The sequence below is a fragment of the Phaenicophaeus curvirostris genome, unplaced genomic scaffold (assembly GCF_032191515.1).
Source record: "Phaenicophaeus curvirostris isolate KB17595 unplaced genomic scaffold, BPBGC_Pcur_1.0 scaffold_46, whole genome shotgun sequence".
NCBI lineage: Eukaryota > Metazoa > Chordata > Aves > Cuculiformes > Cuculidae > Phaenicophaeus > Phaenicophaeus curvirostris.
In genome coordinates, this window is record NW_027206669.1 from 720,973 (window position 1) to 746,312 (window position 25,340).

General features: G+C 38.1%; 1 protein-coding gene across 1 annotated transcript in view; it reads right to left on the minus strand.

Annotated features, from left to right (window-relative positions):
* Positions 1–715: 715 nt before the first annotated feature.
* Positions 716–25,340, minus strand: part of LOC138733918 (cilia- and flagella-associated protein 43-like) — a 34,468-nt gene continuing 9,843 nt past the window's right edge. Inside the window, 28 exon segments of the mRNA XM_069881435.1 lie at positions 716–1,220; positions 1,797–1,950; positions 3,242–3,322; positions 5,131–5,295; positions 6,113–6,269; positions 6,986–7,098; positions 8,018–8,225; positions 8,597–8,685; positions 8,987–9,073; positions 10,154–10,261; positions 10,343–10,462; positions 10,945–11,070; positions 11,905–11,982; positions 12,748–12,837; positions 13,609–13,815; positions 15,501–15,573; positions 15,575–15,642; positions 16,453–16,569; positions 17,325–17,429; positions 17,882–18,007; positions 18,738–18,815; positions 19,785–19,898; positions 20,474–20,639; positions 21,357–21,487; positions 21,925–22,077; positions 22,809–22,978; positions 24,025–24,165; positions 24,928–25,031. Coding sequence (XP_069737536.1) covers positions 1,063–1,220; positions 1,797–1,950; positions 3,242–3,322; positions 5,131–5,295; positions 6,113–6,269; positions 6,986–7,098; positions 8,018–8,225; positions 8,597–8,685; positions 8,987–9,073; positions 10,154–10,261; positions 10,343–10,462; positions 10,945–11,070; positions 11,905–11,982; positions 12,748–12,837; positions 13,609–13,815; positions 15,501–15,573; positions 15,575–15,642; positions 16,453–16,569; positions 17,325–17,429; positions 17,882–18,007; positions 18,738–18,815; positions 19,785–19,898; positions 20,474–20,639; positions 21,357–21,487; positions 21,925–22,077; positions 22,809–22,978; positions 24,025–24,165; positions 24,928–25,031 — 3,487 coding nt within the window. The 3' untranslated portion in view covers positions 716–1,062.

The following is a 25,340-nucleotide window of genomic DNA, read 5'->3' on the forward strand; positions in this document are numbered from 1 at the left end:
GCATCTGAGCTGGCACAGTCGTTACGTGGTTCAGCTTACAGCTATAAAAGGGAGATAGTCATACATGGACTGTGATCCAGATGCAGATTTATCTATCTTCTAGTGCTAAGTTCTGGTTTTGTTATTTCCATTCATAATTTTTTAATTAGATTTACTTACAAAGGAAAGTTTAGCCAGCCTGAAAATTGCCCAAGTGAAATGTTGTGGCTGCTTACGGTTCTGTTTGCAAAACCATAACAGGAGCTTGGCACGTGCTTCGAGTTGGACACACATGTAAGCATTCTGCTGAGCAGATACAGATTGCAGTACATCTTAAATTAAGCAGAAGCTTCAGTAAAATACGAATACACACAGTGTTCTCACACAGATTTAGGACAGGACTCAAAGAATACACAAGTGGAGGAAAATCCCAAATGGCAAAAATTCTTATTGCCTTCTAACGAACTGGCAAACCATTTCTGGTCACGCCTCAGCTTTATATCTGTTTGTGATTTTCAGCTCTTGATATGGCAAACTTAAGAGTCTGATGGTTTCAAAAACAGAGGAATAGTGCTGGTTTGCTGATTTTTTTTTCAGAGCTGCCTTCCATTTCTGTGCTGACTATCAAAACTGGATAGAGATACAGAACTTTGGGAAAGTCAGGGATATTTACAGCAGCTTAAAAAAATAATGTATTACATGGCAAAAGAAGAAAACAAGATTATCATCAGCCTTCAAAATGTCTGCAGTTGCATATTGCAGACTAAGGATGTACAAGCACACCTCACCTGTTCTTCTATCAGTCTACAATTTCTTGCACCATTTGTTTTCTGTAATGAGTGATGTGGTTTATAAAATCAAAAGAGCAGAAATAAATCTCACGAGTTGAAATATAATGGGGATAAGACTAGGTATAAATTGTACAAAACGGACAAACAGGTATCTCTCAAACTGAAGTTATTTTTAAAGAAGTTACAGAAGAAATTGTTTGTGGAAAGAAAAGTTCAGAGAGAAAAGGCAGACATACAAGATCTTTTTCTCAGACAAGACCACGGTATTATACATCTACCTGGACTTTGATTACTAAAAGATAGGAAATGTTCTTAATCTCCATCTTTCTGCTTCTGCCTGAAGAGTTTCAAACTGTTCTTCCTGTTCCTTTACAAGATCCCGTAAGTGTTTCTGCTTCAAAATCTCCTGGTAGCGCTGCTTTGCAATCTCATTAGAAATGTGCTGTGTGTCTGCATAAAATGAAATATAAGGGTTAGCCTGTATTTGCAGATGATGTATAGTTTGTATTTATATGGCCCTGTCCTGGGGTTCTTCTAAGTTTTGTATAGAATAAGCAAGCATTTTAAAAGAGACTCACAGTTCGGCTGAAGAGTCTTTACAGTTCTGAATAAAGCAGAAAAATTCAAAAGGCACTGGAATGCTTCCTTTAGTTTCTGGCAAGTACCCACAGTTTTGAAAATCTTTTGCTACGGGAAAGATCTCTACAGTTTTACCAATGGTGAATACCCTTCACCTTACTTCCTCCATTCCCTTGAATGGGTGGAAAGAAGTGAAAGAATGATGCCCTGTTGCCTACTGAAGGTATTAATGACTATAAATAGTTTCAGCAATTTAGTCAATTAACTTTGGTTACAAGGGCATGCTCTTAAGTAAACATTGTGGTAGAAAAAGTACTACTAGTAGTGCACATAAAATAAGAAGTAGGTGCTCCTTGTCCCTTAGCTGATGCTGATGGAGAACAGGACCATCTGGCCTTGGCAATATCTTCTGAACGTTCTTTGCTTGTAACTTAAATTGTGACTCACCAGCTGCCTCAAAGATGTGCCTCCTTTCTGAGACAGAGACAAGCATTTCTTTCAGCTGCAGGCTGAGATTGTAGTTTGCTTGCTCTTCTAAACTGATGCACTTTTCCAACTCTTTAATTCTTTTCTGACGTTTCTTCACGTTCTTCTTGTGCAGCTGTCCGTTCCCAAATGAATACAGAAAACATATGAGATTATACAAAAGACATACTTATGATGGAAACCTATAATCTTAATGACTTCCTTGTACCTCAGTAAACTTTGGCGTATTTGGATGTAACTAGTAGCACATTTTGGCTTTACTTTGTCTTTCACAAATATTTCAATATGCTTTGTAAAGTTCTGATTAAGGAGCTGACAAGAGGTCAGGGTAAGAGATATATTAAAGATAAAACTTGAAAGGCAAAGAGAGCAAAGAAAGTCAATGGAATGTGTGAGCTGAGAACATTCTCTTGGCTGCTCTGAGCTGCTGAAAAAAGGGTTGTTGTGCTGAAGCTGTCAGATGGGCTGTAAGGTGACAACACAAATATTGAAGCTTGAAGAGGATGAGGAGGCTGATGCCAGCTACAGCAACCTGGAGAAAATCCAGTGGAATCACTTAAAATCAAGGATAATCGTCATCTGAATATTGAAATAGATGAGAGAGCCAGCAAATCAGATTGTTGTGTCTGTGTTATTTTGAAAACAGAGGGGCAGTGGTATTATGAACAGGCTGGCACTCCTGGAGAGACACAGTAAGGAGTGAAGATTTGGAAGAATGCTTCATTAGAAATGGAAGAGTGACTTTTATAGGCAAAGCTGTGCAAAAAGTGTTAAGCAGATCTGCATTCGGATCAGGAAGGAAAGCATTTAATTCCGGTAACAAAGCAAGTAGATTTCTCTCCATAGGGTTGATCTATGCAGCAATCAATGAATGCAGACTGCTTCGAAAGACTCTAGAGAACTGCTGCTCTAGACAGCTCAGCAGAAGCTGAAAAAACTACTGAAAGGCGATTATTAATGAATAAATACCTGGACAGGCCGGAGCAGTGGGCCTACGCAAACCTCATGAGGTTCTACAAGGCCAAGTGCAAGATCCTGCAGCTGGGCCGGGGCAATCCCTGATTTCAGTACAGGATGGGGGATGATGTGATTGAGAGATGCCCCGCAGAGAAGGACTCGGGGGTGCAGGTTGATGAGAAGCTTGACATGAGCCCATGGCAGAGGGGTTGGAACTGGATGATCTTTAAGATCCCTTCCAACCCAAACTATTCTATGATTCTGAGATATATATTCACCTGTGTGTGCTGTTCTGGCTATGCTCCAGCAGTCCTTGAGTTAGCTGAAGAGTCATTATGCCTGTATCAGTTGCAGTTATTTCTTACCAACACCTCTTGCTAATGAAGGAGAGGACTTGCATTTAAACTAAAAATGTGCCTCTCAGACGTGGTGGTTCTCTTAGGATTTACCTTATCCATGATGCCAAGACTCTGCTCCATCGCTGAAATCTGGTGGGTGATGTGGGTGTCGTAGTTCATCATACTTAGGAACTGAAGAATTAAAAGCAGAAAGAAGCCATCTCATTAAGCCTGTTTGTTCTTAACCATTTCATAATTTTGTAAAGACAATCATACATTGCAAAACTCAAAAAACTAGAAGTCTGCACATTGGAAAGTTTTACTAATGATCATAAATGGACATGGTAAATATATTCTTGGATGCTGTGTGACTACTAGACTGTAGAGCTGTTAAAAATAATGTTATCTATTATGTGTTAATGAAACCAAGACCAACCTAATTTGTTGTGAGTTGATCCAAAAACCTCAGCTACATTTTTGCTTATAAGGTAGTCTAACCTAACACAGCTGGAGGCCAAGGTGCTATACAGTCTGTGTTTAGACCAGAGAGGAAAGTGATTGTTTTCTTTTGAGTGGTTTCTCCGTAGTTCTGTTTTATTGTTCTTGTACCTGCATAGTAATTCAGGTTGCACAGAAGTTATTAAAGATGTGTTTCTTCAGCACACTGCTACTAAAATATCCCTTTATCGATTGACAAAGGATAAACAGCCTGTGTAACCCATAATGGGCAGTAAAAAGGTTTTTGTAGATGTAGATCTATCCTTTCAGGATACTGTCCCACCGAAGTGACATGTAAAATTTTGTGAACTGCTCTGGTCAGAAAAGGAGAAACAGGAAAGGCCCAGCAGACCTTCAGCACAAAACTGCTTTCACTCACTGCTTCACAAATAGTCCTTATTCCAGGTGGTCTCTGGGTTTTGTCCCACTCTGTCGCCGTTTATATAAGCCACCTTTCTTTCTATTCTTGTTGTTGGGGTCTCTGTTGCCTTGTCTTTCCTGCTAGCCCCACATTTCTACTCAGAGAGTGAAGTCAAGCCCCTCAAAGCATTCAAATTCTGATTAAACTGGTATTTGCCTTTGTTATGGGCAAGCCTAACTCTCTAAAGAGCAACAGTTCTGCTCATCAGTTAAAATGAAGTTTAAAAGCTAACACATAACAGCAACACTGGTGACTAATTTGCTACAAGAACTTTTCAGTGTGTTGTCACATCACCTCTTTGGAAGGCTGTTTTGTGGGTGGCAGTTACAGAAAGTCCCTTGGCTCTGATTCAGAAGTGAACAAGCAGTTTGGAGGGCAGCAAAATGAAGCCTGACTAAAACAGGTGTTTAGGATTTTCTTTTAATCTTTTGATTGAATTGCAATATCCTTACTTGCCCTCCAACATTCTTCATTTTCTCTGTGCTTTATAGCTCTCCCCACTGCAATATCCATAGCTTACCCATCCTCCAACAACTCTTACTCCAAACCTTTATGCCCCTCACCTTAGCACAACAAAACCATCAGCTTTCCTTGCAGTCCTCTATATCCCATACTGCAATATGCTCAGGCTTCCCCTACAAGCTGTCTTCATCCTCTCCTCTCCCACTGGTATCCTTGGCTCTTACCTTTTCCTACAGTTTTTGGCCTGCCAGCTGGGCTTGTTCAAAGCCCAGTGAGATACCAGATGGGAGCACCTCAGACCTTTCACTTTAAAGGAAGTTATAGTCTTTTATTTAAAGGATCTGTCTTCTGAGGCTGCAAAATCCTCATTCCTTAATCTCGGTGCCGATTTTGAAACAGTGAGAGTTAGGGCTAATTTTGCCTTTGTTTACAGCTGAACATACCAAACAGCCACATCACTGATCACTCTCAAGAATAAAACTTTACTCTGAAAACTAAATTGTTGACTTAGTGGGCATCAGGTTTCTCCATAGGAGTAAGGGACTTAAGAGGTATAAATGATCTTACAGGTATAGCCAGCAAAATTTTCTGTGGTCAAAATATAAAGAAAGTAACTCACTAGCTGGCGGTCTTTTGAAATAGATAGCGTTGCTATATCCCGAGCCTTCTGTTCCAGATCTTCTATCTGCATTCTCATTTTCTTGTGCTCCCATTCCAGATGAAATATCACTTTAGAGAAGTCTTTACATTCCACCATGCTAGCAATCTTTTTCCTTCCTTGAGCCTGAAAAAATAGATTAATCTTCATTAACATATTTTGCAAATTATGGAATAATTATTTGCAACAAGTTGGACAAGCTTCCAAAGTTATAATTTTAGTAAGAAGAACGTGCTATACTGCAGTCTCTTTCTAGACTTTGCTCCAGATGGTTATCTTTTGTAGAATTTTTTCCCTTTTATGCTCTGTGCCACAGCCTTAGATCAGAGGAGGAGATGGAGAAAATTACAGCTAACCTCTCTCTCCACCTTTCTGTCTTTTGAACATGAAGGCATTTTAGCTCTACAGAATACAAATCAGCCCTCTATAAGGTATTCTGCAGTCATTGCTGAAGGCTTTGTCCAGTAGCAGTTTTTGTACAGCTAGAATGCCTAAGAAAAGAACCTTTTAATGGGAGTATGAAGCACTGTTTTAAGTAGCATCACCATTTTCACCTTACATAAAAAAGTGTATTATTTTTTAAATCTTAATGTAAGCTACTGTTCAAATGCTTCTTAACTGTGCCTTTGCCTTGAGGGAATTTTCAGACTGGATTAGCATTTTCTGTTTACAGCGTGTGTAAGTGATGGTGTGTCTAAAAACTGTTGCCATTTTATTGGTCTGAATTATATTGATCAAACATCAAGAAAGCAATCTATATTGCAATCTGTACATCGTGATAAGAGACATTACGGAATCCTTAATAGCTTCTAGATTACAATTGAGCCTCCTGGTGTGTAGCAATGAATTGAAACTAGATGTCAAACTGGAGAAAAAGCAGAGCCCCTGAAGGACAATACATTTGTTTAAAAAGCTTAGATTTCCTTCAGATAATGCAAATTACCATGATAGAGGAATTCAGTTCTTCAATAACACTCCTATTAATGAGAATGGCATCACTGTAGTCTGGGATCCCAGTACTTTCCAATTCCACCTGTCCTTGCTTTAGCAAAAACTGGACAGTCAAATTCCTTTGAAATTTCTTCTTCTCTTCCTGCACCCTATAATGGCAGAAAACAAGAAGTTAGTGATTTCAACAGGTTTGCATAAATCCTCCTATGATTCTCAGAATGTTTTTATTTATTACTGGTGAGAGGTATTTTCATGTAGGGGTTACTCTTTAAGAGCCTGTCTTGTACTTGCGCCCAAAGCGACTACAGAATTTGCAACTTATTTCCATACATGAAGTTTTCAACCACTGATTCAGTTTGACATACTCCAGCTCATGTTCTGAGAGAAGGTGTCTGTTACTGAACAGAAGTTTTAATAACAACTGAGAAGGATATGGAGAAGACTCCAGCCAGCACCCTTTTTCTTGTATAATTTATCCCCAGATTTAGAATTATAGAATCATAGAATAACCAGATTGGAAGAGACCCATCGGATCATCGAGTCCAACCATTCCCATCAATCACTAACCCATGTCCCTCAGCGCCTCGTCCACCCGTCCCTTAAACCCCTCCAGGGAAGGTGACACAACCCCCTCCCTGGGCAGCCTCTGCCAGTGCCCAATGACCCTTTCTGTGAAAAATTTTGGTTTGGCCTGCTCACATGTGGTGCAATCGCACCTCATTTCTGAAATATTGTAGGTCTCTAGGATGGATCCTAGAGAAAAGAGTGTTGGAGAACACCACTGCATAATTTTGTATGTAACTTTCAGCTCTGTGTCGGTAGAGTAGTAAAACATAGCAAAATATAGGAAAAGAAAAAAAAATACCATCTAAGTTCTTGGAAAATGCCTTCTAGTTCTGACTTAATCTTCTCATCGTCATCCATTCTTCTCTGGAGAAAGGCCTGCATCTCTGCCAGTGTTTGGTCTTTCTGTTTCACCTAAGCAAGCAATATTGTGACATTCTGAATTTTTTCAACTTTGTCAGTATGGCAGGGCAAGACTCTTCAAGAACAGAGAAGACAAGTTCTTAAGAAGACAAACATATGTATAAATACATAGCCTGGTATTTTGAGAATCTCAGCACATGGACAAGGAGGTTACAATCATAGAATCATAGAATGGTTGCCCTGGAAGGGATCATGAAGATAGCTAGTCCAACCCCCCTGCAGTGAGCACGGACATCTTCAACTCGATATCAGAGTCCCATCCAACCTGACCTTGAATGTTTCCAGTGTTGGGGCATCTTTATACACTGCTCAGAAAATAATTTATTCATTTACACGTATTTTATTCACATGAAAGGAAATCTGTATATCTTTTGCTCAAAGCTCATGTATCTCTGTCTCTGGAAAACTGAGATTTACACCTTCACGCTTTTAAGCTGAACAAACAGCTTGCTAGAACTTTTCCACACCATCTGTTAGGAATTGCTCTTGACATTCTAAAACAGTATGGGAATGCATGGCTGCAAATGTAGACTGATAAAGGGAGAGAACAACTCCAACAGATGATGAAAACCGAATGCCTTAATATTTTTTTTGGTATGGACAGAGGAAAGGTAATTTTTTTTTTTTTTTTTAATGAAACCACACCAAAATCATAATCATTCTGATAAAATCCATTCACATTAATATGCTAATTTTTCCTGTGAAGGAGAACTAGATCCCATTTCCCTTCATAGCATTTCTATTATTCTGAACTGAATGTGGTCAGAAGCAACCTTCAAACTCAAATGCAGCTTGTGTGTGTGCTGCATTGTTGTTTCACCATTACCTTGACCCTGCACTTGAACTCCGTAGAACTATCAGATCCGAAAATATCAAGAAGTATACTGGAAAAATAAAGAATTTTACATACCAGCTCCTCAGTTTCCATTTTATTTCTTCTAGCTAGACAAAAGCGTTCCCATATAGATGGGTCTAAGCCATTAGGCATGTACTCAGGACTATCCAGTTCATCCATGGATTTCCTTAACAGGGTACGTGCATCTTTGTAATCTTCAGCTGAGCCTGAACAATTGCCATACGGGTTTGCAGTGTCAAAGGCCATTTCTGTCACTGGGGCCCTAGTGCACATATAGAGTACATAAAATATTTACTTTTTATTATCTCTTGCACAAAAGAAGTGCAAAAACAACTATGAACATTTCATTCTTTCAAGTTCCTAGCAAAGAACAAATAGGTAAGACTGCATCTTACACAAAATAAGAATATATGTTTTTGAAACCTCATGATTATTTAGATTGCATTTAAAATAGATCGTGGGGGGTGAATGAGGAAATATAAGTACTCAAAAAAGCAATTGTTAAATAGCCAATAAAAAGCAGGCAGCCCACTGATTATCAAAATAATTTTGACCATTGAAATAAATAGCATTCTCATTCTTGACTCCCAAGAAACACCAATATTTAAGCAGATGGCATCAGGAGGATCTTACTCTGGTCGACGTTTGTAAAGCTGGGAAAGCTCATTAAGGAGATCAGCAGGTAGGTCAGCAAACTCCTTTGTAAAACCACATTCCAGTTTCTAGGAGGGAAACAGAAAGCTTTCTTGTTACCAAAACGTTATTTTTAAAAAAGCATTAACCTGCTCATACCTTAGAAATATAGAACATGGTGCTCTTCCAAGCACTGTCAAGCATCACAGGAATCCGGGATACTTCATTAATTTTTCTCTGCACATACTCTCCTTTACAACTGAATTTCAGCAATCAGCAAGTTGACCAGAACTCATCCCATGCTCACAGTGAAGTACATTCTTCTTGTTATCAAGACACAGCATTAACTTTTTAATTTGTGAACCTCCTTGTGTTTGTCAAGAGTCTCACCTTCTCTTCAACTATTGCATTTTCATAGGTGTCCATGTAAGCCACAATTTTATGTTCTGTAGTCTGGAGTGTTTTCGTTGTCTTGTCCTATAGCAAAACCAAAACATTTCAGGAATGAAACTCACCCAGCAGAAGCACCAAGCAGCCACTCATTTACACTGATGAAGCTGACGCTTTCTTATTTCTAGAGAAAAACATGTGAGCTGTTTTCACTAACAAGTCAATGCCTTCTTCTGCAGGTTAATTGTAGATACTGCTAATGGGTGAGCAGGTGTGAAATTAAATTAGTCCCCTGCTTAAGACAGTAAGAAATTTGTGGAAGAAATATACAAATGCTTACAAGTCTTCATATTAAAATCTGAATGTAAGGACCTTTGTTGATAGTTGTTTTCACTTGCACAAAGATTTCCTTTTCCTTTCACATCATCACAGGTAACACAGTGCAAAAATTCACAAATGCTGTTCAATGGAGTGTTTTAATTTGAGAATGCAGCTTCCCTTTCGTCATAACATAGTTCTGCTACCTGTCAGGATACTACGTCTTACTGAGGCTGTTAAATGCCTCTACTCTGCTGGGGAGATCCTTCTCCTGTATTTCACAGTTTGTATGGACCAAAAGATCTACCTATGGGAAGAGTTAGAATTTTTTTTTTTATATGATTTGGCAGGGATGGGTAAACACTTCAGGAGACTAAATTGGTCAATAGGATTATAAACACTTTGTGCTCAAGGGTATGTGTGTCAGATACTCAAAAGCAACCTCTATCTATGCTTTGAACTGGCAAACACAAGTCAGCATGGCCCTCACTTCAGTGAAAAACGTGATGGCATTACATTCATGTCCTAAAAGCATCATAGTTGCTACTTCCAGCTTGACACTGGATACTAAAAAATACTATATATAACAACCATTAGCAGCATGCCCTTCTGAATGCATAGAATTTTACCAAACAACTCCAGCTGAACCAAAATGAGTATATCTATTAAAAAACATATGTATTTATAAAGTATGTCACCTGTACAAGTTGAAAAATATATCAGTGACCCTGTAAATTGTCAGAAAATAATCTACAGCAAAATTTTTATTTGGAAAGAGCAGTCCTCACAAGAAACTGTTTTGTAAATATTACACTTTTCCTAAGAACAGCATTCCAAATGACTACTTACTTTTTCTTTCTCCTTTTTCACAAGAAAATTATGAAGTCCAGCTTTTCTAGTGTCCAACTCCTCATCCAACAGTAAAGCGTAAACAAGATTGACTATTTTGAGTTCTTCCTGTAAAATGATTGTATTAAAAAATGTTAACTTTCCTGATGCACAGTGACAGAGAAGAAAAATTAATGTTCTCTGCAATACCTGGTAGATGACCATCTCTGATTTCACTTTCCTTTCAGAGAGTTTACACACAATCTCATCAAAATTTCGTGTTGTTTCCTGGATGGAAGCTTTAAGTTTCTTCAGTTCATCTTCCAGTGCCTGGAGAAGGAAAGGACAAGAGCAGCAATATCATATCTAGAAGAACAAAAAAGCTCAGATATTGTAGAATGAAAATATGGAATTGTATCCTTTAGCCAAAAGGTCCCAGAAATTATTTGTTTGGAAGGAGAGTGCTGCCAGGCTACCCAGTTATGTTGTCCAAATACGACTTCGAAGAATAAAAAGAGTTGTATCATTTGCGTATGGCATCAGCAACTCTGGGAATGGAACCTGAAAAAAATTTTAGGAATACTGGTACATTTGTGAAGGAAAGTTTGTGAGATGCCACAGGCTTTGGCTTGTATTACTTGGTATAAGTAGAGATTGTCTAGTCTAAGATAGGACTTTTTTCATATGCCACATGATCTTTGTTCTTCATTTGTTCTTCATTTATTCTGTGTATTAGCATTTTCAGAAGTAGCTCCTGAAACTCTGGTGATGAGCATGTTAACAAAACCACTCCTTTTCTCATTTTAATTTACCCTTCTATATTCCTCTTTTTCTTCATTCAGTTCCTTGACTTTTATCTCATATTCTCTAAATATTCTCTTTTCTTCTTCATTCCAAAGATGCTCAGGCTTGGACAGAAAAGGAGGTGGAGGAATATCCTGGAAGCATTAAAGATAAATATGTTTCAAAAGCAACATTAAGTCCCCATCTGCACACTAACAAACTCTAGCACATCTCAAGATGAGTTAAAGGTATTCCTTAGTGGTAAATAAGGTACAAGACTTAAGTCTAAGTTACCTATATATTCTGTTTCTCTGGTCTGTCACTTGCACAGTAATTTTGGTGACACATATTGTGCTATTCTCTCTCAATTGCTTATAGGAATTCACTGCTGGATCTTGTAAAGGACAAGTATTTTGTACTCAAACATACTGCTGTAGATACTAGATACCTCACGTTTTCTGCTTCAGAAAAAAATCTAACTCAAAAAGGTAACCCAAATCTAACTCCATGCTAACGTATACTTCTAAGTGGAGCCCTAATTTTCCAAAAGAGATCAATTCCAGGGAAAATGCTTGGTCCTGCCGTACTCTTTTTCTGTGACATTTCACATTTGTTCCTTTCTTTACTTGTGTACTATCTATATTGGCTGAGTTAAAATGGAATACAGTATTTTTCTGTGAGATCACAGTGATGGAAAACAGGCTCTTCCTCCACCAGTTGTTATAATGGTAATACCAGATTATGTTCCTGCAGTATTCCACTGTGACAGGGACAGGTGTTATGGATAAGTCATATGCAGGCACTAGAACTCTGTGGTCTCTTTTGAGTCCAGTGTGTGGTCTCTTACAGAGTCTATGTAGGTTTAATGCAATTCTACAAGTCTCTGACTTTCTCCTATCACTTAGGTTTGAAATATTTGCTAGTTGAATTTCACACGTCCTCTAAAAGCCCACAAACCACCTAAATGATATGGCAGAAACACAGCTCACCATCTTCAAGACGTCTTCCTTTTTGACTTCTAGGACTCCACCCATCATGTCATTAAGAGCACGCAGTCTGTCATTGTCCTGCAAACAACCACAAAAAATATTTTTGTTTGCAAAAGGAAGTGTAGTAATTGGAAGTTTTGAGAGGGATAATAGGGTAGTTCACATCTAGATCATCTGTACAATTATACGGTGTGTCACTAGTAGATTAATGCACTTCGGTGATGCCTGTGAAACATGATGAAAGTCTCAGAGTTTTTTCTGGTGGACGGATGTTCACGTACCAAATAACTTACTCAAACTGCCATTCTGGCATTCTAGAAAAGAATACACAGGTATAGACTACTCCTGTGCAGTTGGTAGGCTAGGCTGAAGGAGGCTATTGTGTTATTGTCTCATTGAGCATCTCTTTTGGGAACAGAACCATTTTAGGTTCTGCACAGATGCATTTTAAAGCCAGAGGAAAGCATTACAACACCCTTGCCTTATCCCTGAAGAGCACAGGTCGCTCAGTTAACAAACACAGATAAAGCAGAAAGCTCTCTCTTGAGCAGCAGCATGCATTTAGAAATTTATCTAATCCCTAGTCACCTGATAGAGTATTTTTAACTGCCATTTTTTTTAGAAAATGTTGAGCCTAATACTAAATCTTTTCTCCCCCCGGCTGGTCTAGGTAGTTCCAATTGTAAACGATAATAAGAAGGAAAAGGCACACATCATCATTACCTACCATTTACACTTTATTCTCCCATGCTACATGACTGGAATATTTCAGTGCAGCATTAACTAAATAAGCCTGACCAGAGACAAAGGCCTACACAGTAAAAAGGAAACTACTTTAAGTACCTTCTCAGCAAGACGTCTTTCCATTTCAAGCTTAGCCAGCATTTCTGCTTTCTCTCTCTCTTCTTGAGTCAAGTATTTTTCAACTTTAATCTGAAGGAAGAAAATGAGGGTCATATCAGGGTTCTTCTCTCCAAATGTGATCACATGCAGACTAAGAACCTTTGGAAAGAGGGGCAATACTAATTCTTGATGCTTTTTGTATCTCTGCTCCATGATAATACTCCTCAAGAGGACATTGTTCTTTCGAACACCCCTGAAAGCATATTTAAAAATGCTAAAATAGAAACTACCATCATTTTTGTTGAGATTAGTTGTATTTCTTGCATACCTTTTCTGACAGTGAATAACACGAACTGGTGAGAGAACAGAGAGAATTGGGAAAGACTGACCAAAAGAGCATGAGATTGGTGGAATATATTGTATAAGAAGCATGGTGCTTCTTTATAAATTATCATTTCAATTTATAATTACAGTACTAAGCACGGTTTAGTACCCACACACTTAGTCTAAAACTACTTAGTCTCAAAATGGTGCTCAGAATAAACAGAGAAACCCTTATCTATGGAAGTAAACCCTCCAAGCCTGGCTTGAATCTTACACTCAGGAACAGGGGGAATATCTACCTAATTTATAGCCAATTAAAAACTTAACATCAACGAATTAAGATTGTATACATCTTATTCATTTTGGATTGACTTATTATAAGTTTTCTCCCTAAAGAGTGAAGGGAAGCAAAAGAGACAAAAAGATGATTTTAAGTACACAGACACATCTGTTTTCAGCTTTTCAATGTCTGGCAATGACAGGAATTAAATAAATATATTTGAGTAGGTGAAAGAGAAAGATTCATTTTTCAAACACCTCTGAATCCTGAACTGTGAGTGCTCGCTCTGGTATCTCATCATCTGTAAGAGCTGGCTCCCACACTTCCAACTGCAGATCAAGTTGTTCCAAGATTTCTCGGATCCTCAGGTTTCTTTCTTTCACTCGTTCTATCTCCTGCTCCTTTTGTTGTGCAACTATGTCAAATTCCTTATTAAAAGCAGTTTTCAGTTTGTAAATGATGTCCTGAAATACCAAAAAGGGAAACAGCAATATGGCACAGGTCACATCCATCCATGATTATGGGACCACTCCTCAAGCCATCAAAACCATAAATGTGTGTAATTGTATGTGTGACAGGGAGATAAACTGGTAAAGCCCTTTAATGAAAATCATATAGGCAGAGTTCAAGCTTTGTTAAATAGAGGTGGGCAAACTATCATTCGTGGGGTTTTTTTCCCGCATAGAAATTTTTATTGCTGCATATTGCTGCAAACACTGGATAGAAAATTCTATTTGCTTGTTTTTGAATTCTTTGGCTGAAAGAAGGGGCCTCAAAGGAAAAAAACACATGACCTATAAATCTAGAGACTGTAAATCACAGGTAGAGGGGCATACTTTTAAGGGACATACACGCTAAGGACATATTTTCCTGATTTTTAAGTGATTCATCCTGCAGTTTCAATAATGCTTTTATGTGATTTTCTGCCTGGCATATGTAAGAAAAATTCCCTCATTAAATAAATAAACAAAAGTCGTAAACTATTTTTTTAAAACAGCTAAGACCTTACAATGATTTTAAAAATCATATATTCTCGGTGCTTAAATTCTTCCTTTAGCCTACAGAATTGACCTCAACAAAGCAGAACAGAATATTAAGAGAGAAAACTATGTGTGTCTCCTACTACATCAATTTAATAAAATGAAACATGGAAAGGATTTCAGTTCTATCACCAGATTTTACATTTTGAGATGCTTAGCTGTCTGCAATTTGTATTACAATAAATATTTTTGTGGCCATGATTATTTCATTGGTTTCTAATACAATAATAAGTTATGATGTAGTAAGGCAGGATGGCAGATAACATAAAGTGTTGCTGGGAGACAAAAGGCTGTGCTCAAGTGTTTGTCAGCTACCTATCTAACTCTCAGCAAATTCACTGCACTGGCCAAGAACACAGCAGACTTGTCTGCTATTAGATATATCGTATGCATCTTGAAAGCCACACAGTAGAAAGATCTCGTTACATCCAAACTTACATCTAAAATTGCTCCTTGTGTTTCTTCCCCATCTGCTTTAAAAACTAGTGTATCTACTAGATTTTATGTATTACAACGCATAACTGTTGAGCTCTGCTACCAGTTGTAGCCTTAAAGAGCTCTGATGAGGCAATGCTTTACTGTTGTTTAACCACTTCTGCCCTTGCAGATCATCTTCATAAGAAGCCTTTTATGTAGCATGTTTACTGCTTAATAAACAGGCCAGGGTAAGAGAAGGGAGAGTCGGATAGTAAAGAATATTAAATAACAGAAACACTGAAGGCTCCAAATGAAGGGCTGATAAGACTGTAAAGAAATGAAATGGTGTGAGGATACAGCTGAACTTTCATTCAGCAGCAAATAGTATGGAAAGAGGTCATGTTTCCACAGGCATGCTGAGCTGTGCAAGCCAGCTATACAAACACCAGAGGACAAATAGAAATACTCTCAAATTGGGTAACCAATTTCATAAAAACGTTTTTCTTCCACACCTGAGCTGGCAAATCCACATGGTGCTTTGCTGCACGATGTGCATTTATCTGTAACACAGTGGCCTGTGCAACTCTCCATTGCAGTGTCAGTACACCCAAAATCTGAGCGTCTGTGACTGCTATGAGAACCCAAAGGTGTGGCAGTGCCACTACAGTAATACAAACTTGAAAAGACATCACCTTTAATAACACTATCTGATTGACTTTCTGCTCCCTACTGTGCAAGTCCAGTTGGTGGTACAGGATAGATGTCTTCTGTCTTCTCTCGTTCTTCCTCAAGTAATACAGTCTCAGACTCAGTCTCAGGATTTTTCTTCTGAGCCTGAATATCACAAACATGACAACTGTGTTAATTTTGTATACGAACCAGTGGCACACGTATGAAAAAACTCTAGAGATCATATTCTGCAATTAAGCCCAGTGATCAAAAACCCACAAGTTGAAGTGAACATATACAGAATATTTGGTCCAGTTGTAGGATCCCCAGTACAAGAAAGACACGGGCATTCCGGAGCAAACCCAGCGATAGGCCACTAATACAATTAAGGGTTTGAAGCACCTAATATGTGAAAAGAAGCTGAGCGTGCTGGGATTGTTTAGCCTCAAGAAGGAGGAGGCTTGGGGGGTGGTGTTTAATAACACATATAAAAACCTGAGGAGTAAGGACAACAGAGCCAGACTCTTCTCAGCGGTGTCGGTGACAGATTGAAAGGAAATGGTTATACATCAAAATACAGAACATCCAACTTAAATATAATGAAACACATTTCCTCTGAAGGTTGTCAAACATGGGAGAAGGTAGCCTATAGAGGTTATGGAATCCTCCATCCTTGGAGATATTCCAAACCTGACTGGACATGGAGCTGAGTAAATTGTTCTAGGTGGGCTGGAGTAGATGACTTCCAAATGGCTTATCTAACCTCAGCTCTTCTGTGATTCTTCAATACTAATGCATTTGTTCTAAGTAAAACCACAACATTTCATCTTTACGAATATCTTCAAATTTTTAGGGAAGTATTTCTACAGCGAAAACGGACCCAAGAAATGTGTCTATGTAAAAAAGGGGTTAAGATGCCAACTCAGAGCATTCTGATCTGAAATGCCTATATGCAGTACTTCAAAGGGATTGTACCTCATCATCAGCTGTCTCAATCTTCTTTAACTGGAGAACTTTCTCCAGAATTTTCAGTTCTTCTTCAGCACGTTCCTTCATTGGATAATTTTTCACTTCAGAAGCTATATGGAAGCACTGTTCAATTATATTTTTTTTTTAGAAAACAAAAACACCCAAGGTAAAAACTTCTTCAGAACACATCTGTTAATTCATTTGTCCAAAAACTGAATGCTAAATAGTTACAGAGGCTTCTTAAAATCAGAAGTAATATTGATGATCAATTAATGTAGACAATCCAGCAAGAATATAGGAGTCAGAAAAAAACCACTTGCCTTTTTGGTAGTAAAAATGGTTGGTTTAAAATTTGCTGCCTTTATTTATTTTTTTTTTTAAATAACCTCTGGCTATGTCCTCTTTATTCACAGAATTCAACCAGGACAAGATTTTTGGTAAAATTACTCGGTCTTTAACCACCCTTGAGATAATCTAGTATCACTAGTTTGACTAATATCCCTCTGTTTAAAATAGGCAAAATCAGGGTTAAATTTTGCTTTTACATTCTGTGTTGCAGAAGTCCTACTGACCCAACACAGAAATATAATATTTACCTTCGCCTTTTAGCAACACTGCATGAAGATATTCTCTAGTATCTAGGAACTAAGGAGTTACTTATTTGCTTATTAGCACATTTATCCACTTTAAAAGGCAAAATCAGCCAGGCTCGGTCAAAATCAACAGAATGAAAGATTTGCATGAGCCCTGGAAAGAAGTGGTTTTTTTCCTCATACCATAAGCAAACCAGAAATGTGTTATACTTCTATTTATTTTGTTTCAGTACCTTAAGGAATCAATAAACTACTGCAGTAAGTGAGTTAGAAAGTGATGGTTACCTTAACAGCACGTCCTTTTACACACATTGGATCCCAGCACTCATGTTTGATGACACTCTGCAAATAGCAGTTGGCTAAATTCTCCATTTCAATCTCCTTCCTCACCTTTCAAGATACAGAAAAGAAAATAATGACATGTGGTGCAAACCAACAAGATATAGGCAATTTGTATTGAGTTGTTGAAACAAACCTGGCAGATTAAATGAATTACCCGTATTTCATAATCTTAGACTACTGCAGCTATCTTCTCCAAAAATGATATTGCATACTACTGCTACTGAAAGGTGTCATTTCATATGTGAAGAAAAGCATTCCAGAACTTAAGCAGCGCTGTACCCAAGGTCACAGTGTCAGATTTACAGTTTCTGGCATAGATCATATTCCAACTGGCAATATCTGCATTAGCAGATTCACCTGCTTCAAAAAGTGACTTAAAATACTTTTACGCTTTCCTGCTTCTCAACAGTGAACAACTTTGAGATCATCTTCTATTCTTCAGTTATTGCTTCTCCTTTTCACTGCTAGTTTTAAAATGTTCTCTTTCCACTCTATCATACCCTGGCCACTTCTTCTTCAGCCTTTTCTTGTGCTCTTTCCTGTTCTTCTACATCCAGGTTGAACTCCTGCTGCTCCAGTTTCTCAATGTCTGGCACCAGTTCATTTTCATGCATCATTTTCTGAATCTGTTTTTTTAAAAAATAAGTATAAGGAATAAAAAGTAATTCGAATGTGAATAGAGGAAACACTGGTTTTAACACTGTGGAACTTGATAACAGAGAAAATCATTTTAATTGCCTCCACTTTTAACTGCTTCATGGTAATTGGTAGAACGTGCTGCCTGTACCTAGTGACAGAGACTACTATGTGAATATATTTCATCCTTCCCTTAAAGCTCATTTGGATGTTATATGTGGAGTTGTGCATACTTTCTAAGAATCTGTAGCATGGAATTGTTCATTCTTTAGTTCTGAGAACTTTCAAAAGTTTTTATCTATCTCATGCAGTTCAACAAAGGGAAATGCAAAATCCTGCATCTGGGGAGGAACAGCCCCATGCAGCAGGATATGCTGGGAGCTGAGCAACTGGAAAACAAACTGGAGAAGGAAGAGGAGAGGATGACAGTTTCTATAACGGAAGGCTGTTAGACCAGCAGAAACTAGCCTGCTGAGGGGATAGATTGCTCAAGATATAAGGGTGGTACAAATTTTTTAGTTGGAGCAAAGGAACCTCAGAACCAGACAGTTGTTCCTGACAGGTTCAGCACGCTGTCCCTGAAGAGACAAATCTCTCTATTACCTGTCTGCTCAGTGTTTATGACAAAAATGTAACTAAGCACTAGAGCTGATAGTTGTAAAGGAAGCGTACATGTAAACAAAACTGTAAGCTAAGCCATTACACTTGTAAGAAACTCACAGTTTCATGCAGCTTTTTAATTCCCATTTGCAGCTCTTTCTTCTGGTTAGCAAACCTCTCAGTCTCTTCTCTAATGACCTGACATACAACAGATATATTTTTGAAAATAAAAAATAACCCAGGAAACGACTGAAGTGATCTAAAGGAACATTATCTGTACAGAAAACAAAACTCAGAAGGGATTAATAACTGAAATAGACATAAGCTTAATTCAATAGGTTGATTCTTAGAACTGCTAAAATGAAAAATGATTGTACACCCAGTTCACACTGTAAACTGGTTATACAGAAACAGAGCTTAAAGTAAGGAAAGAAAGAAAGTCACTCCTGAGATCACACAGAAAGCAATGATATTTCATCTTATCATTGAGCCCCAGAAGCTGGAGAATATATACAGCTCTGGTTCATAACAAAATGAACCTGCTACCACCCATAATTCATATTTCTGAGGAAAAAAATTATCTATGTTAACATTAATATAGCAATTTCCAGACTCACAAAGCACTAAATCCCCTCTCTGCACACTATTAGATCTTTGATGAACTTTTACTCTTAAAAAACTTTGGTTCCACATCATACTCACCTCAACCTTAACCTGAAACAAACCTCAGGGGGTTTGCAATTAATGTCATATTGTTGACTATTGATTTATCAGTGCTGTAGAATTTTTTATTCTGGCCCTTGGGAAGAAGCACCTGCTTGGTTTCTGGTAATAATCTTCAGTGTAACTTCTTGACATTTAGAAGAAAAACATCTTTACAAGTTTCTAAAGGAAGCCGATTTCTCTGGCAATTTCTTTTTTTTTTCATTTACTCCTTGTGTAGAAGTGGCCTTTTGGCCTTTAGAGCTCCTATTGTGCTCAGTACCTGCTCTGGTGTGTTTATAACGTTGACCCTAACTTTTCTAAAGGTCTAGATGGCAACGCCTTAAAGGGAGGCCCAAATGTCAGAAGAGCTTTAGAAAGTAGATTACTTTACAGCACATAATTCAAATCACTACTGACTCTTGAAAACTCCTGTTTTGATTATTACTTGTTCTATCAAAGTACCTTCTTCATTTTCTGATCTATCCACGTCATTTCATTGGTATTGGCTGAATATGAACTGGTGACGTTTCCGTCTTCCTCTGTCACCTCTACATTGGAAGATTTAAGCGATGCATCCTGAAATTAAGGATATAAACATCCATCTCAGGTACTTAGAGAGAATAAGAGAGAGACCAAAATAAAATAAAAATTGGACTCACATTAGAAGCACCACCACGTCATTAAAGAGAATGTTACAATATTTTTATTCCCTAACCAGGCTCCAGATTTGGTCCAGAAAACCCTTGCTGTTATGCAAAGCCTTTTGACTCAAATGGCCTGACATTACTAACTTCTGCTTTGCTTGATTTCAACAGGAAAACAAACAACACACAATGTATAGCAGTAATATCACACTGGAAATGACAAATAATTTCACATGAGGAGAAATTGACTTTCACAGAGTTTTCTGTGGCTGAAGAAACCATGTGAAACTGAAGCTGTGAATGCCATCTTCCCATAACTATTCCATTTCCTTGTTTATGCTATTCTACAAATTAAGAATTAAGCATATTCAGCCTATCCTTGGGAGTATTTTGCTACTTCTGCAAAAGGATCAGAGTTTGTTTGGAGGACAGTTTTTATCATGTGCAATTTTAGGAGAATGATCAAACCTTCCCCCCGCTTCCCTAAAAATAAAAAAAACACCCCACCTTAAATTTCCCTTCTGGAAGTGATTCTGCTGTGGATTCTGGGTCAAAATGCCGTTCTGCCATGGATTGTAAAACAGTATTTTCATTTGAAGTGGACTTGTTCAGTATAGCAAGAAGAGATCGCCAGTGAAGATCAGCTTCCTCAGCTTCAGTATTCTTTATCTTCCTAGTAAATAGAAAATAAATTGATGTATTTTTATGTCTTATAATAAAGGACAAATTATTAAATATTCCATATAACAAAATTACTAAGTTGTTCAAAAATGCCTATTCAATATTTTTACATATGATTTAATATTGTTTGAGTTCTAGCATTCATAATTAAGTGAAGTTTCTTCAGAATTAGAAATTCTGAAAGATTCATTACCCAGAGTAGAAATACCACTCTGGTGGACCCATCTTCCATTTATGCATCTGCCTGAACATTTGTTATACCACAGAAAAGCTGTAGTTTCATGTGTCCCTCACTCCTAATGTTTGCTAAGAGCTCTCTATGGGCACAGTTCAATTCCCTCCCATTAAATCTGTAATGTCCCCTAATCACTGAAATAAAATGGTATCTCATGAGATTATATGGCTTAGATCCTCAGACACCCCATTCCAGATGGTTTATTTGAGAGTGATAAGCAGCTTATTATGGGTAATGCTTATCAGAAGACACTCCTTTATCTTGTATTGCAACTGCACCCAAAGTCCAAGACATTCTCCACAACACTGGTGGGAAGCTTTAAATGAGCTAGGGAAGCTACCTCTAAGGATGAGAGGAGTGACTTCATCTAATTCTTAACCTTACTTTGAGACTAATAAAAAGTCTAGAATCACAAATAGATGCAAAATTTGCCTGTCAGGATACAAAAATTCACACCATCAATATTATACATACTTCCATTTCAGGCACACCAGGGCACCATCATTTTTCCCAATAACAAGGATAAATTTGCTATCCAGAGAAAATACCGTGGATCTGATTCCTCCTCCTTGATATGAGTGACAATGCATACGAGCGAGTATATCCTAGAAAAGTCACAGAAGCAGTATGAGTAAATATGTTTTTGTAACAGGGTATGTCTATAAACTATGCTTCTGTATTTTCTTATAGAAGTCAATCCAAAATGTCAACACGAAGTATATAAAAGCCTAGGATTTATGATTTTGTGATTTTTGACTACAGATGGGACAAGTTTCTAGAATACTAATTTTGCAGGTGATGATAACGAAAAGTAGTAAAATTATCTACCCCAAGATTTGCTGGAGAAGAAAGTAAGTAGTTTGTATAATCATCAGTTATAAAAACAATTGTACTATATAATGTTATGACAGTTCATGTTCAACGTAAATTTTTCTGGAACACTTTATATTCAAGCAAAGAAAAGCTTCCAGTGAAAGAAAGTAGCTTGCACACCTCTTCCTCGCGTACACCAAACAAAGCCTGTACCTGGATGCCTACCTACCATAGTAGGAGTGTGATAGACGAACAAAACACCATCGTTCGCTGCTGATGCCAGCCACCGGCCGTTGGGTGATAAACAGAGGATCCCCGATCCAAACTGATTGCTACGAATCCTCTTCTCTGATAAAAATACTGATGGGTCTTCCGATATAGTCTGCCGAACAAAGAAAATGTTAGCAGCAGTTCAGATTATGGAGATGTCTATGCCATTTTGAGAAGGCTGATGGCAGTTTTGTGGGTTATCACATGTGGTGATTTACAATCCAAACACTTGGATTTCTGAGCTCAGGAAGCAGTAACATTGCTACGATGATTTGCTTCTCATCTCTTCAAAAGGGTCTGTGTGTTTTTATGTGCCTGGGCCCAGAGTTGTCAAGGAGGAATGCCCACCTTTGGAATTCACCTTCTTCCTTGACCTGACTCAAACTGGGGGAGACCTATGAGCTACAGAGAGGTCCAGTTCATCAGCAGGCAATGACAGTGACCACTACTTAATTTCAGGCAGGGCTGAGCTGGGTTTGCAGTTGTGTCTTAGAGTCATGGGCTCACATGGGCTCAGTGCTTTTAAGAGCTGGATACTCCAGTTACTCAGCAGACTGCACAAAAGCACAGCTCCAACACAGAAGCTACACATGAAGTGCCTGCAAGCTGTACAAGTTTTAAGAAGCAACATTTGGCTTTCTCTGTAATCAAACAAGAAGATTGCTTTTGCCAGATTTCTGAGCAGGTGGTAGGATACTAAAAGTTGATGTTTATGGATGGAGTAGATATTTTGAGTGCAGAGATGACTTTTTATGATAATATCCTGCTATATTAACTTCAGCTACAGCCTTTGTTTGATGGTATTTAACCATCACCCAAAATAAAGCAGCTTCAGAAAATTACCTTTTCAGTGAGATGATATTTACAGATGAAAAGTCCAGAGGTACAGTAACCATACACAATATTATCCTTCAATCTGACTGCTGAGCTCAAAGGGCAATCCAGATCATAACGCTCCTGTTTAATGGCACTAGCATCAAACATTCCTTGGTCATTAACATACTCATCATTATCTAGAAGCGTGAAAAAAGAAACAGGGAGGAAAAGGCATCATTACCACTAATGCAGGTGCTTCACCCATCAAGTAATTAAGAAAATCAGTCTCAGCAAGGAGTGAGCATTATGTGAGTTTTCAAGGAGACTAGGAATTAAGACACCTAGGTTTGACACTTACTCTGGGGGTCGTGCCAATCTAGCACACTGCAGTGAAGCAGAGAGACAGCTCTAAAGAAGTCCTAGAAACGGTTTAACCACAGTGATGTAATTGTTTGCATACCCTGATTTACCCTGCTCTGCTGTGCCTTAGTTAAATTTATGCATTTAAGACCTCTCATGACAACTGAATTAGTTTTCCACCTGTTTCCAGAAAGTGCCCCGAACTGATCATTCCAAGAATATCAGTTTTCCAGAAGGTGAATGGAAGTTTGCCTTTCTTAGGCGTCCTTAACCCACCCCCCCCTTTTCCTCATAGTGACACTTTTCTCATAGAAAGTTTCTTTAACATTTCCTATTGGGACACAAGGTAATATTTTTTAAACACAGTAGACTTTTTCCTTGGTGCTTTTACACAGAAAAGCTATAACAAAGACAGGGAATCACTATTTTTTTAGATAGATCAACCTTTAATATTTTCCTTCTGAGCTATTACATACCTATAATAATTCTTTGAAGAGGCTGGTGGGATTGATTCCCCTTTGAACACCCGATATGCTAGTCTGCAAAAGGGTGATGCCTAGAACAAGGTCTCTGTGACTGGCTTCGGGCATTGCCCACTCAATAGTAATAATAACAGCAATAACAACCACCACCAGTAGAAGTAGTTGTTAAGCGATGGCTTTGTGAATCTGCAAATGAATTACTTCTTCCTTCCTTGGCCTTCCCTTAAAAGATCACATTTTGCAATGATTGAGCTGACTATAAAGCCTACCGAATGCTGTATGAGAAATGATGTCCCAGGAGAATGTACAGAGGAGATGAAGAAAGAGATTAAGATTTGTGTTAATGGATGGCAATAATATGATCTTCCCTTAGAAAAATATCACAGAATATATATTCTTACCTGTTGTGAGTTCTGAAGGTAGATAAAAAACTTCCAGTCTTGCTCTCTGGCCCGCTCCCACATTAAGAAGTGCCGCCACTTCAACTAAGTCCTTGTTGAAGTCAGAAACTACAGAGAGATCCAGCACTTCATCTGCTAAGGCTGAAGCAGGTAGGGAACATCAATGCAAATTGTTACTGAATCACGGTAACGTTTTTGCTGAGTTATCACATCAAACAAAGAGACCCATGTTCAGGACACATCTCAGCTCAACCACACAGTTTGGAACTTGCATGAAAATATCAGACAAGCCACAACCTGGTTTTGGAAAGTGCGGCACGCACACAACTTCAGCTAGAGGCATCCAGCACTGAGAGTGCTAAGTGTTACTATGACATTAAACATTCAAATATGACTTTACATCCAGCTTGAACTGTAGCAATTTTGAGGTTCTCTGCTGATAACCACCACTTAAAGTTATGATGAAGGTCTATACTTATAGATGCGATCTGTAAGTATAACGTTAGTGGAATTGAGAGGCTGCAAAAACAAATACACAAATTTCTGAAGAATTATTCTGTGACTTAAAATTCCATCATTTTTATTCTTTAGCATCCAGCAGCAAAGCTGACAGTTCCAGCAGTCCTCACGTTAAAGATGTCCGGGGCAGGCAATTGCACCCAGCTATCATGATTTTTACTCTAAATTCTCTCAAGATGAGCCACAAAAGTCTTAAGTTCTTTGCCACTACTATTCCTTTTGTGCTGGAGTTGTGATCAGCTGGTTAGCTAATCCATTCTCTTCCCTCTGACTTACCTGCTCCTTTGCTAACTAAAACTAAATAAAAAAAAAAAAAAAGCAAGTACACCTAAAATACAGTAAATAGTGAAAACACAGTGTCGTTAATGCTGTAACATTTATTACCTACATATCCAAGAACTTGGAATAATTTTGAAGGCCGGGCATCTAGAATAAAGATATGTCCTTCTGCAGCCCTAGTGATGAGGAACCGGCCACTCTGGTCATAACTAGGTGAAAAAAAAATCCAAATAGAAAACAGCTCAATAAAAAGAGTCAAATAATTCCACTCCAATAACTCTGCTGACTTCACTGAGGGCATAAACGCAACTGAAATTTCAGCTTCTAGGTTTACAGGATTAGGGTCTGATATAAAGTGCAGTTATGAGTGCAATTTCTAATTGTGTGGGTGGTCAATCTAAAGCTAACGATGCTCCATAGCAGTCTGTTAACAACTTCAGCAAATCTTTAATGAAGTTTATGTTTTTAAAAATAAAACGGCTATACAGATTTTGATATTATTTTTAATAGACATGGCT